This window comes from Danio rerio, chromosome 10 (assembly GCF_049306965.1).
Source record: "Danio rerio strain Tuebingen ecotype United States chromosome 10, GRCz12tu, whole genome shotgun sequence".
NCBI lineage: Eukaryota > Metazoa > Chordata > Actinopteri > Cypriniformes > Danionidae > Danio > Danio rerio.
In genome coordinates this window covers 18,039,014-18,052,993 of record NC_133185.1, presented here as the reverse complement: position 1 = coordinate 18,052,993, position 13,980 = coordinate 18,039,014, and the positions used below count along the sequence as shown (strand labels likewise).

The 13,980-nt window shown below is 37.9% G+C and overlaps 1 protein-coding gene across 2 annotated transcripts; it reads right to left on the bottom strand.

Annotated features, from left to right (window-relative positions):
• Positions 1–2,728: 2,728 nt before the first annotated feature.
• LOC565709 (uncharacterized) lies at positions 2,729–11,354 on the bottom strand. Of its 2 annotated transcripts, none has more exons than XM_073914537.1 (9): positions 11,164–11,354; positions 6,583–7,467; positions 6,261–6,425; positions 5,962–6,059; positions 5,811–5,861; positions 4,786–5,167; positions 4,526–4,702; positions 4,205–4,319; positions 2,729–4,034 (listed from the first exon to the last, which is right to left on the bottom strand). In XM_073914537.1, exons 1-9 carry the CDS (start codon positions 11,186–11,188, stop codon positions 3,995–3,997), a joined length of 1,938 nt encoding a protein of 645 aa, XP_073770638.1. In that variant the 5' UTR covers positions 11,189–11,354; the 3' UTR covers positions 2,729–3,994. The 2 variants fall into 2 exon arrangements, with proteins under 2 accessions (XP_073770638.1, XP_068080029.1); XM_068223928.2 differs by lacking the exon at positions 11,164–11,354 and adding an exon at positions 8,904–9,694.
• Between the last annotated feature and the right edge of the window lie 2,626 nt (positions 11,355–13,980).

Sequence of the window (13,980 nt, the reverse complement as noted above, 5' to 3'; positions counted from 1 at the left end):
TGAAGCTTCAGGATCTGGGTCTACACAGCTCTCTGTGCAACTGGATCCTGGACTTCCTGTCAGGCAGACACCAGGTGGTCAGAATGAACAACATTACCTCATCCACACTGATCCTCAACACTGGTGCTCCACAAGGCTGTGTTCTCTGCCCACTCCTGTACTCCCTGTACACACATGACTATACAGACAAACACAGCTCCAACGTCATCGTTAAATTTTCTGATGACAAAACGGTGGTGGGCCTAATCACAGATAATGATGAGACGGCCTACAGAGAGGAGGTGCACACTCTGACGCAGTGATGTGAGGAAAACCACCTCTTACTGAACATCAGCAAAACCAAGGAGCTGTTGGTGGATTTCAGGAGAGAAAACAGAGAACACACCCCATCACCATTAACGGGACACCAGTGGAGAGAGTCAGCACAAGTTTCTTGGAGTCCACATCGCTGAGGATTTGACATGGACTGCTCACACAGACGCAGTGCTGAGGAAGGCACAACAACGCCTCTTCTTCCTCAGGTGTCTCAGGAGGTTTGGAATGAGCCTCCACATCCTCCGCTCGTTCTACACCTGCACTGTGGAGAGCATCCTGTGTGGCTGTGTCACCACCTGGTATGGGAACAGCACCAGCAGCAATCAGAAAGGCCTACATAGGATTGTGCGAACTGCTGGACGTGTAGTAGGAGGTGAGCTTCCCTCCCGTCAGGACATCTACACCAGGCGGTGCATAAGGAAAGCTAAGAGAATCATCAGAGACTCCAGCTACTCAAGCCATAGACTTTTCTCCCTGCTACCCTCAGGCAGACGCAACTACACAATCAATATGTAGCATGCACTGCACTTTAACCACATAAAAACAACACTGTCTACAACTATGTGGACACCTATTTATGCACATATCGCTGTCAATTTTACATTTTCCTGTTTTATTGTCAAGTATGCTGTTGTATGTTGTCGTTGTATTTGTGCTATCTGTATTTTGTACTGTCTGGAGCCAGCACCTAAGCTTTTCACTCATCATAGCACACATGCTGCTGATGATGTAACAATAAAAGTGATTTGATTTAAATTTATATATATATTAATGGAATATGATCTTTACTTCTAATGATTTTCAGCATTAATGTAAAATCATTTATTTTGACTCTCAGTGTATTTTTGGCTACTGCAAGACTGATGAACTGCAAGTAACAATTGACTAGATATCTGTCAGTAGTGATACACAAATAAACAAGGAGGACGTATAAATCTCTTCATTTATTTTGAGCACTATTGCTCTCCTTATTCCTTTACATTCAGACATTTAAATTGAGGACAAAAATGTATTTAAAAGTTATTGTTGGTTACTTCTAAAAGATGCTGTAATGTTATTGACTGGTGTCTTGTGATTCTTTTAATAATGATTGAACATGTTTCTCTTTTATCTGTTATTTTTGTAGATTTTGTCTTGATGTTGCTGGACAATGAAGAACAGACAGGAACTGGACAGCCTGTGATGGCAGTAACTGAGCAGAACAGCTGCTTCCACATGCGACAGCCCAAATCACACTGAGATCATCATGATAATGTTCTTCCGGGCCTGATCCCAGAGCTGCTTGTGTTCCCAATGTTTGACCTATGCAGTGTATCTGCTTGGCATCTAAACAGTAGACCTCAGGTATTCAGGAACTTCTCTTGGAGTCGTATACATGAAAGCTGTCAAACACAGTCCAGTTACTCAAGTCTAAACTGTTGCTTTAAACTGAGATTGTCAAAGTATGAACAGTCTCAAAGGGTGGTCTGCAATCTTGACCAGGGGGAAATATTTGTTGTATTAGTATATTGATATTGTAATAACAACATATTGTCTAACAGTAAAACCTTCTCAGTTGTTCCATTCGGCTAAACAGACTCCACAAATTAGTGTTAAATCATAGTAAACATAGTATATGGCACTACTGAGTTAAAGAGATTCCTTCAGCCAATAATGAATATTCTGTCAGCCCTTACTGTTTTCTTTCTTCTGTTATACACAAAAGAAGATATCTTGAAAAATGCTGGAAACCTGTAGGGTACATGCCGAGCTAGTGTTTTCCCCCATACTGATAAACTTCCGGTTACCTGTTATTGTGATTTTTATTTAAATTTTTTCCAATTTACACGGTTCCTTTTACAGCATGGATGTTGTAATGTAATTAAAATACCTTCAGTTAAATAAACTTTGACATTGATTTAGTTGCTCAAGCATAAACGAGACAAAAAGCTTTTTACTCGCACGAGCCCGTCAGAATCGGCAGGCTAGCGCAGCTCCATTGAATATACTGGAGAAAAATAAATGCTCATATTATAAAAACATGGCAGGGAAAATGTCATTTAATGCAGTGCCTCTTGTACAATCTGAGACCCACTTTATATCGGATATCACTCAGCCAGTGGAGATCGCTGATTTTGAAAGAAAACCGACCTTAAATGTGCAGATTGTTTCATTGGCATACAGTTGACGGGACAAATCCTAAGTCCTATTAGCATGCTTCAGCAGATTCCCTATCGACTTCCATTGTATTCGTTTTCCTACTATGGACAGCAATGGTTACAGATTTTCAGATTTTTATCTTCTTCAGTGTTCAACAGAGGAAAGAACCTCATCGGTTTGTAAGCACTTGAGTAAATAGTTTAGGGAGAACTCTCTCATTAATTGAGTAAGGAGTCATTTAGAAAACTCACAGAAATGATGATCAGAGCTTCAGTTTGATTCACAGGATTTTATTTGACTTATTAACAATATATAAAAGCAATTCATCACAAAACAAATCAAAGAACAATTCATTACAAAACAATCATGAACACTTAATTATAAAACAATCAGTCTCTCTTACGACAGAACACCAGATTCATTTATGAGGTAGAAAATAGTTGAGCAGATCTTTGATGACACTTTAGAGGAGAAAACTGTGACAGCACTGGATTTCCTGATAGAGTTTCATCATTAATTCAGTTCAGTTCATCTTCATTTCTGTAGCGCTTTTACAATGTGGATTGTGTCAAAGCAGCTTAACGCATAAGTAAATTGAAACTGTGTCGGTCCAGTTTTCACAGTTGAAGTTCAGTTCAGTTCAGTGTGGTTTAATTGTCACTGCTGAAAGTCCAAACACTGAAGAGCAAATCCATCGATGCGCAGCTCCACAAGTCCCAACCAAGCAAGCCAGCGGCGACAGTGGCGAGGAACAAAACTTCACCAATTGACAAAAGTGAAGAAAAAAAAAACCTCGAGAGAAACCAGGCTCGGTTGGGCACGACCATTTCTCCTGTGGCCAAAGGTCTTGTGCAGAGCTGCGGTCTAGGCACCATTCATTACCATTATTGTCATTAGTTACTCACCTCATGTCCTTAGTTCATATTCATGTTTAGTTCATATTGAGAACACAAATTAAAACATTTGAGATGAAATCTGAGAGCTCTCTGACCCTCAAACCGCACGTTAAGAAGAGCGTCGCACTGCTGACGTTTAACCCAGAGGCCTGCGCGACTTCCTCTCATTTAAACAAAGCGTGGGCACATCTGAGGTAAACGTCAGCAGTGGACACACATACAGTGCAGGACAGAGCTCTCATGGTTTGATGATTTGATTTCATCTCAAATGTTTTCATTTGTTTTCTGAAGATGAGGAAAGGTGTCAGGGGTTTGGAGCTACAGCTGTCATTTTTAAACGAAACTTCTTTATGCAGAAAGAAAAACACAAAAATAAAACAAAAATAATGACTTCAGAAGTCCTGTACAGCACTGGATGTGTGTCGCCCTGCTGACGGATAACCCAGAGGCCTGCGCGACTTCCTCTCATTTAAACAAAGCGTGGGCACATCTGAGGTAAACGTCAGCAGTGCGACACACACACAGTGCAGGACAGAGCGCTCATCAACACACGTCATGAACTGACACTGAAGAAAAGTAAGATCTTAGGGGTTTGGAATGACATGAGGGAGTAATTAATAACCGATAATGCTAGTTTAGTGACTTTAATGATGCTTTCCTCTTCTTGGGATCTTTAGTTTTTTTCTAAAATGAAGAAAAACAAGCAGAAACAACACAAAGTTATTTAAGCAGTGATATGAAGGGCTGTCAAATAAGACTTGTGACTCTAAAAAAAGCAGAAGAGAAAACAACAGGAATAGCATGAAGCAAAGAAAGAATGAAGATGTAGTTTTGTGCTCGGTGTGTTCCTCTACCTCCTCTTGTTTAACTGCTGCGCAGGATTGAACCACTCGTGCTCTTCTACCTGATGTAACTTTAGCCGGTTAACTGGATTACGGATGAAACACTGGGAAATCAGGTCCTGGCATTCTGAAAAGTGACACAGAGTGTGAAATATGTCTGCATACTCAAGATCCATGAACGTGTTTAAATCTTACTACATCAAATTACAAAACATCCACAATGAAATAACTGTAATATCTACAGTAACCATTATATTTAATCCTTTTTTACTCATGACTGACATATTTTATTCTGTCACTGAGGCTGAGATTTATCAGAGATGTCTTGATTACCTGTAGAGAACCTGGGGCGTATCTCAGCGGATTCAAACATTATTGAACGTTCGTCAGTAAAGGGCATATATGCATGCAAGATTTCATACAGCACGATGCCAATTGTCCAGACGTTTACTGGGTCAGCATAGAATATGGGGAGCGTGAAAACCTCAGGTGGCGTGCATATAGCAGCTCCTGTAAGAGAGACATTTTCAGAATTTAGTCATTTCATAAGACAATACTGTGAGCAAAGAATCTAACACAAAATGCCACCTCACCTTGATAATCATCGCTGTCGAAAGGCTCGCTGGTAATTGGCCAAGCACAACCAAAGTCGATTAATTTGAGCTGTAATCGGGATTTCGACACCAGGATGTTCTGCGTGTGTATATCTCCATGGAAAACTCCACGCTCAGTGCAGAACTTTACAGCTTGGATCAACTGACGCATTAACCGGCGTGCTCGCTTTTCACCAACGTCAAATGTTTCATTGATGTACTGTTCCAAGGTCTGGTATGACTCTGCGTACTCCAGACTGAGAATGAAGTTGTTCTCATTCTCAACCCAGTCGTGTAATCCGATGATGTTTGGACATTGCGGAGCATTCGCCAACTTAAGCATCATTGCCACTTCCGCGAGCACAGGTGTGGAATGACCATCCTAGAAAGAAAAACAGATTTCAAAGATATTACCAGAGCAGAATGGCACAAAAGTACAGCAACAAAATCTTCACTAAGTAAATAATCACTAAGCTCCATGTTTCGACAGGTTTGCTTGTATTTGAACATTTAATCATGCAGTTTAAGCTAAAAGAGGGCTCTACATGTGTGTGTTCTGTCCGTCTCTGTGGCTGAGCACATGCACACAACAGCACAAGCTCTCCTCAGCACTATTGAAGACATGAATGAATCATCTACACTCTAATAAATCAAGCACATCCCATGCTGCAAAAGTCACGCTACATGATTTCACTGATGTCCACGTGAAACTGAGCTGTGTGTAGAAATGAATGCAGACTGCTTTACAAGGGGCCGGCATATGACGCAATGATCATTTTAATCTGCATTAATGTTAAATGAATTTTCATTAACTCCACAGCCCTACATTCATGTGTTCAAAACTAATCTTTGGGTTTATTTCTTCTGCTGAACACAAAAGAAGATATTGAATGTTGAAAACCAGTAAGCAGTGACTTTAAAAGTATTTTCTGTTTCTACAATGGAAGTCAGTACAAGAGAAGGACAAGTGAAGGACGAGTAAATGGTCAGCACATTTTCACTGTTGTGTGAATTATTCAACTTACAGTGTCGAGATAGCGGTCGTCTTCATCCTTGTTGATAAACTTCAGGGCAACCTGCGGAGAAAAAACAACAAATTAAATTAAAGCAAACAAATTTAATATATTCAATAATCAGGAGGAAAATGTTGATTGAATTAAAAAAATAATTCTCTACCTTTACTCTTTTACGATGCTTGTAAGATGCCACAAACACCTGGCCAAAACCTCCTTCTCCAATCAAGGCTCCTACTTTAAAATCAGACAGATCTAATCCTGAAAAACACAGAAAACAAGCAGGGAGATTTACTTGGATTGTCTGGTATGAAACGGATCAAATAAATCACTCCTAGCTTTTGAATCTGGATTTAATGCAATAAGCTGAAAGCAGTAACTTCTATCAGAAATGCAGGAGTAAATTAATTACTAATTAATAATAATATGATTTACAGAAAATAGATGGAAATGATGACTTACCACGAGGAGGTCCAGAAGCCTTGTTAGCTTCCTCCAGCTCTGGTTGTGGCGTAAAATGCTGGACTATATCTGTGTCACAGCACAGGAAAGGGCGCGTTACAGCCTTCCATACTCTCTTAAAGAAAGCAGAGACTCTTTTCCCTTTCCTTCCTTTCTTGGGTTTTTCTAAAATGAAGAAAACAAACAGAAACATCTTCATGAACAGAGCTGCAGCTAGTAATTAATACACAATTAACAGCACAACAAATGACACTGTCTGATTTACAAGCTAAAAACAACAAAGCATAAAAATAACAGATGAACCAAATTCAGGATGACTCACCATCAGTCCCATCAATTTTAGAGGGGTGTTGAACAGACGGAGGCGACTCAGGACAGGCCGAATCTGCATCCGTCGTTTTCTTAATATTGGTGAGGCCATGGACACTGATTGGCTGAGGATCTTCCCAGATCTGGTCTGGCAGACACACTAGCTCAGTATCAACATGACCGGTCAGGGCCGTTGGTGACTCAGGACGGGCCGGATCTGCTGTTTGCTTGATCCTGGAGGGGCCCGGAACACTCAACAGCTGAGGATCTTCAAAGATCTGGCCTGGCAGCATCTGCTCAGGGTCAACATGATCTTCGATGGTCGTTGACTTGATTCTGGATGGTCCTTCAACAGCCAACGACTCAAGGCGGTCACAGACCTGGACTGGCGGACACATCTGCTCAGGGTCAACATGATCTGTGAGGGCCGTTGAGGACTCCGGACGGGCCGGTTCTGCATTCGGCACATCTGCTGTTTGCTTGATGCTGAAGGGGCCGGGAACACTCAATGGCTGAGGATCTTCACAGACCTGGACTGGCAGATGCATCTGCTCAGGGTCAACATGACCTGTGAGGACCGTCGAGGACTCAGGACGGGCCGGTTCTGCATTCGGCACATCTGCTGTTTGCTTGATGCTGAAGGGGCCCGGAACACTCAACGGCTGAGGATCTTCACAGACCTGGCCTGGCAGCCACACCGGCTCAAGGTCTGCATGTGCTGCGACGGTCCTGAAAGGACCTGGAACAGGCAGATGCTCAAAATCATCGACATCCGACTGTGGTTCAAAGGGAGCCACTCTGTTCCAGTCACAGCAAAGGAAAGGGCGCTTTACAGCCTTCCATGCTCTCTTAAAGAAAGCAGAGACTTTATTCCCTTTCCTCCTTTTCTCTGGGTTTTCTAAAATAAAGGAAATGAACAGGAAAATATTAGAAAACTCTTTTACCACAGGTTTAAAATAGACAAACTGCTGTAAATTAGACATATAAAAGACAATCACACAAAAGAAACAACAATAATAAATGTACAATTATAATAGAAAATGTTTGAAAACTGAATTTATTTTATGGAATTGCAAATCATTTCTATGATGTAAAATGACAAACACAAGCTGACAAATAGTCGTCAAGTCATATGTCCATATTAGACATCAGGAAAAATCCTAAAAGCAACTATTTAGCAAAAATAAACATTTCAGTCCTGCTCACACAAAATGCAAACTATTATAAGAACTGATTTTGAGTCAATATTCTGAGTTTTACCAGTTATAGTTTGAGCTATTTAACAATCACCATCACAATGTTTAATCAAATTCATTTGGCCTTTTATTTGTTTGTCAGTGGGTGCTACATCTACATCTACATTCTTCCTCAAGCACAACTTCTCCACCACAAAAAAAAAAAAAACTAATAAAACTAAATCAACATTGTTCAGCTTTCTATTAGCAATCGTCAAATTCAAAGAGAACAATTTATCTCGCTCTGGAGCTTCAGTTAAGAAATCTGTGAGTAAATTATAACTTTAAACATTTAACAATCTGTCTTATAAATCCAAATGAAACAGAAGTCTTAATCCAGAACTTCAGTGCTAACAACAGAGCTCTAGACATTTATTAATATAGAGGTGAAGTTGGTTTTATATTTGCACATTTGTTCATTTAACAGTCTCTATATTGTTTACCATGCTAATTGAAATATTGGGTTGGAAACCGCATGTAAGTATGACTTCAAATCAACATTAGCACTATTTAATTGATTGTAAACACTGTTATACGATGATAGTCACTGGCTGTTAAAAATATTTCCCCATTTAGAATTTGAAACAATATTTTTCTGTTATTATAAGAAAGTCAGAACATTCTGAGAAAGTCAGAATGTGTGAATATAAAACCAACTTTACCTCAATTGTAATAATTCATCCCTGATTGAACAAATGAAGACTTAAATATAATATTCTCACTCAGTTTGCTAAAATATAACAAATATTCCCCCACGCCATCAAAAATAAGAAAATTACTGTGCAGGTCTACACATAGGATTTAAATTAAAGTAATATTAAAATTAATTTATCAGTAAAGTTAACAAGGCACAATTTCTGTTGAGTGGAAATGAGAAACTTAAAAGGCAGAATGTCAGTACATAAAATATCAGCAGCGCTCAAATCACAGTCAGAAAATATACAATATCAGAACTACACTAAACAATTACAAACACGAGAGGTTGAATATTTGCCTTTTAAGCCAGCAAGTCGCCTTATGTGGCGATATTATTATTATTATTGTACTTTTTATTAAACAATACGTGGGAATACAGCGTTTTTGTAAACTTTTATCTCACCTGTTGGGCTTCTCGTCATGGTAGAAGATGTAGGAGAAGCCATCGTGTTACTTTGATGATTATCGTTGACAAATACAGGCTCAATCAAATTAACTCGAGTACAAAACACAGCTGACATGTTATTTGCCATTTGAGATGCAAAACAAGTCGCTAAAATCGTTAATCACTGTTCACTGTACTCGTTCGTTTGTCACTCTGAGAAAATTCTGAACTTGTTCTGTCCTATGATGTAACGGCGTTCTATTTATGTCATCATAGGTGAAGTGAGCTACATTGCTTCTTTCAGACGCTTAAAAATTCAAGATATTTTTGTCACTATGAAGGTAAAACTGATATATCAGAGAACTACATTATTAACTTTTTTATTTTGTATGGAAAATATTTTATTCATAAACAAAAATTTTCCAATTCGCAGACTTATTTTTCACATTATTTAATTGAAATTGATGTTTTTATTAAATCTCTTAGACTAGTTAATAACAAGAAAAGTGATAGATTCATGGATTATTATGATAAACATTTTGGGAATATCACAGATACATAAGTCCTTGTTTCCTCTTGCTGTATTTGTGTTATGTATGTATCTCTGTTTAATAAAAAAAAATCTCTGTTTTGTTTCTCTTTTAATTAATTTTTTTTACATGTCTACATTATTTCTCCTGATCTGTTATTATCATTATGGGTTTTTTTTTGTGTGTGTGTGAAATTGGATTTTGTATATTTTTTATTGAAGCAAATAAAAAATAAAATCGGTATCAAAGAAGAAAAAATAATAATAAATAAAAATCGGTGAGGTGAGCTGTGCGGGGTGATCCAGGACGGCGCTCTGCTCGGTCAAGTTTTGTTGAGCTCCACAACTCAGTTGCTGTTTTTGTCAGATAATAAATTTACAACAAATAAAGTGTGACATATACCGTGATGAAAGCTTCAGCAATTATTATTAAATTATATCAGAAATATCAGTATAAACTGCAGCTGTACGAGCAGCACCAGCGAAGATACATTCATTATTTTTTACCAATAAATATATAAACCTGTATTAAATGTATTTATCAATAAATTTACAAACATGTATTAAAGTTTTATATCACAGTCAATAATAAGTGGACATTTGTGCTTCACATGTAAAAGGTTGTATAAGAAATATGAAGGGTTGGGCTAAAATAGTCTATAAATTATTAGTCCACAAGAGAAAGAGAAAAATGTTTTATGATTTATTAGGCAAATAACAAACCGGACCGCACAAATAACCTCACTAATAATTGGCCATCTGAATATTAAAACAATAACAACAGTAATAATTATAATAATGTCCTTCCCTTTTAATGCCTCTCTTGTAAATAAGTCAAATTCACTGATAATGACGATCATTACATTATCGCTAAAATATGATCATTATCAGTGGATTTGACTCATTATAAAAACTCCATTTAAAACGTGTTGATTTATGGACTGCTTTTGGTGCTGGACACTTTTTATTCATCGTTTTGTGTTTAACAACAGCTGCCATTTAATATTAATTGAACATTTTAATTTGATAATTTCTGTATAAAAATAAAACGAATTTAATGTAATGAAATAATAATATAATGAAATAAATCCTAAAGAAATAAAAGTAAAAATGATGAATGAAGAGAAAATGCTTCATATTAGCCTAAAGACCGTGTAGTTGAACATGACTAGTTGACTTTTTTGGCAGATGAAGGAAAGTCAGAACACATGTTTTATGCTTATGGTAAATGTGTCTTGATTTATTTGGCACTTTAAGTGTGTTTGGCTGTAAAAGCGCACCTACAGGTGTTTCTCTAAACTGGCGCAGGTCAGATTTTCTCCAGGTCATCATTTATTTCATTTAAATTCATTTTGTGTAAAAGAATACATTAATTAGACCTGTCCAGTTTCGTCTGGAGTGTGTCCCAGACCGCAATCTGAAGTGGTTTGAGCGATTGGATTAATATCAGATCAGAATAAAGCGAATGAAGTGAGCAGGTGTAAACAGCCTCATAACATGGACGGGACGGGATCAGCGCTTTTTGCTGTGACAGTTGACAGCGGAGGACTTCGCTTGGTAGTAAAGCCTTTATCGGACAGTTATTTTCCAAAATTGTAATGGCACAGCAGTCAAAAAATAAATAGGGAAAGTGAGGTCATGTACGAGACATATCAATAACGGCAAATATACAGGACGCCCCGGCTAATGCGGCCAGCCTAGAACCTGAACGGGACAGATCTGTTAGGAAGTAACGTCAGCCAGCCTTACCCTGTTTGCCAGTCTTTTTGAACATATGTTCAATATTCTGCGACAATGACGCTGCTGCCTGCTTTCTCTTCGTCTCTCTTGCTCTTTTCGACTCATAATAACGTTATTCACAATGGATGCCGCATCAAAGATTCAAATTTCAGTTAAAGTTACCGCTCGGTTATGTCACGTGACTCGCGTCACATCAATGTGGCTTTGAGGCTCCATGGGATTCAAACTACTGACCATATTTATTTAAAAAATGCATTTATTACTAAACAATAATTTAAAAAATTACAGAAAATAATTAAAGAACAAATTCTGGACATTTTGGCCGTCGTTTGAACCACCTGAACAGCCCCTGCCTGCATATAGTGCACCTACAATTATTAGTTCTGTTTAAAATGCGTCAAAAAGACAAAATATGATACAATAAACTTGTTTTAATTAAAAAGCTCTTGTTATAAAATTAAATAACTATATACAGTATAACCAATTATTTTCAAGAGGCCAATCAGCTTTCAGTAAAATTTCCTTGCGTCATCACCTTTATTAGTAGGAGAGAAATCTTTACATTTATCCAAAGTCTCGCAGAAATTCAAGTGAATAAACTTTTTACAACAACAGCAAACAAACGAGCTCATCTATAAATGTACCTGTACCATAATAAAGAAGTGGACGATGATGATATTATTCTCCATTCGTGAAATCTACAGGCAACATACACTGCTTTCAGAACAATTATTGGATTATTTTCTGAGGATCATATTTATTATTATTTACGCTAAATATGAGATTATTGTCGATAATTATTTTAAAGCAGGGCATTACGAAAGGTCATGTGACTGACGTCCCTGACGTCACTTCTTGCGGAAATGTAAGGCCTGTTGAGAGACGACTGAATAAGTGCTTATAAACACAATCAAACCCACCGCAATCTGTTGGTTGAGAGACGAGGCGACTTTGTAGAATATTTCTGTGCGGATCCTGAGATTTCTGAAGCTGTTCGAGGATTTCTGAGATTAGGCCTATTTCACAAAATGGCGATCGAGACCGGAAGTAGGGAAAACTTTGTTCCGGTAGAAGCAAAGTGCAATGGCGGAGGCTCAAAGTAACCAATCTTACAGCGTACCTTTTTGTACTAATTCCAAAACGAAACAGCCATATTTGTCATTTCATTGCTTTCCCAGTAATGAAACTATTCAGAGGTGTTGGATTTGGGCTATTCAGAGAGATGAGGGGTGGAATTTACTGTGAGGAAGGGCAGCACTTTTGTGTGTGCTATGCACTTCACGGAGCATGAAGTTCACGTCCATCCACAGTCCGGTCGCAAATTTCTTACACCACAGGCTGTGCCTTCGAGGTTTTTATGGAACAACTGGAGAGAGGTTAAATCGCGTCAGACGAGGACTGCAAAAAGCACAGTCTGTTATGAGCAGGGGGAAAAACACCACTGTCAAGAGTGATATCACAGTAATTAATTATTAGTTAAACAGAAAGTATATTGCATTATATTTAGTAATATGAAATTACTAGCATAGTTATGTCGTGGAGCATTGGTATTGTGTTGCATAAACGTTACTTTAGTCTTTTAGTAATTTCCCGTTTAAATGCATAACTTACCATTAGTACATTTAAACCCACTTATAACATTTTCATCAGTTCTGCTTTAAACTACCTGAACCACCCATTTCAAGCAGTTTAATTAAAGGGATAGTTCAGGATTAAAATTGTCATTACATACTCATGCCCAGTTTTTCTACAAAGGCAATTTTGTTAGAATGTCAGTAATTCATTAATTATAGTAGTAAATCAGTTTTAATGTCTATTTGTTTACTGACATTCTTCAAAATACCCAAATCTTCTGTAATGTTAAGACAAATAAATAAATAAATAAATAAATAAATAAATAAATAAATAAATACAGGCTTGGAAAAACCTGAGGGTCAGTGAATTATGACATAATTGCCAAATTGGGGGGGACTGATAGGGGATAGCAAAGATATTCAAAGTTAAAAATAAATGTACAATAATTGAATCGAAAAGTACAATAATTGAATTAAGAATTTACAGTCATGTTGTAAATTGTAAAATTGCACAAAACTGTAATGATAAAATACCAATGTTTTCACCTTTATGAGAAATGTTCTCCAATAATACATTTTCATGTTTAACGTTTACCATATGCACATTTTTTTTAAAATTAGGTGCTCTTGATAAGGCACTGGAAAAAATAAAGGAGCTGAAGGAACTGGTGGCAAGCCTTAATACCTCAGGAGCCCTGCTAGATACATGGTGCGTGTCTGATGTTGACTTTCATGAGGTTTCCAAACAAAAACATTTTTTTTTTGTTTTTTGGAGATCTGTTGAGCCATCAGCATCCCATATTGTGTACTGGTCCAAAGCTAAGAGGGTTGTAATTTCAACTGCAGAGAAAGAGGTTGTGATGCCAAGCCCCAAGTGCAAGTTGCAACTCATTGATGAGTTTTTCATGTTTTGCCTGCGTGTTGCTGTTGGTCTTAGAGAGAGAGTTTGGGCTGGAATATTTAAACTTAGTACTTCTACAGTGAGTCGCGTTGTAATAACATGGTCAAACTACTTATAGCTTGTGTTGGGATCAATTCAAATCTGGATGACCCAGGAGCTGGTGCGACGGACAATGCCTGTGAAATTTCAGCGGTACTGCCCAAATGTGAGGATCATTATGGACCATCATGGACGGACCAATCGGTTTCCATACTTCAAGACAGCGTGTGACTACGACATTGACGTGTACGCAGACACAGTTAAATGCTTCATCAGGAAATGCGTAGAAGACGTGGTCCCAACAAAAACTGT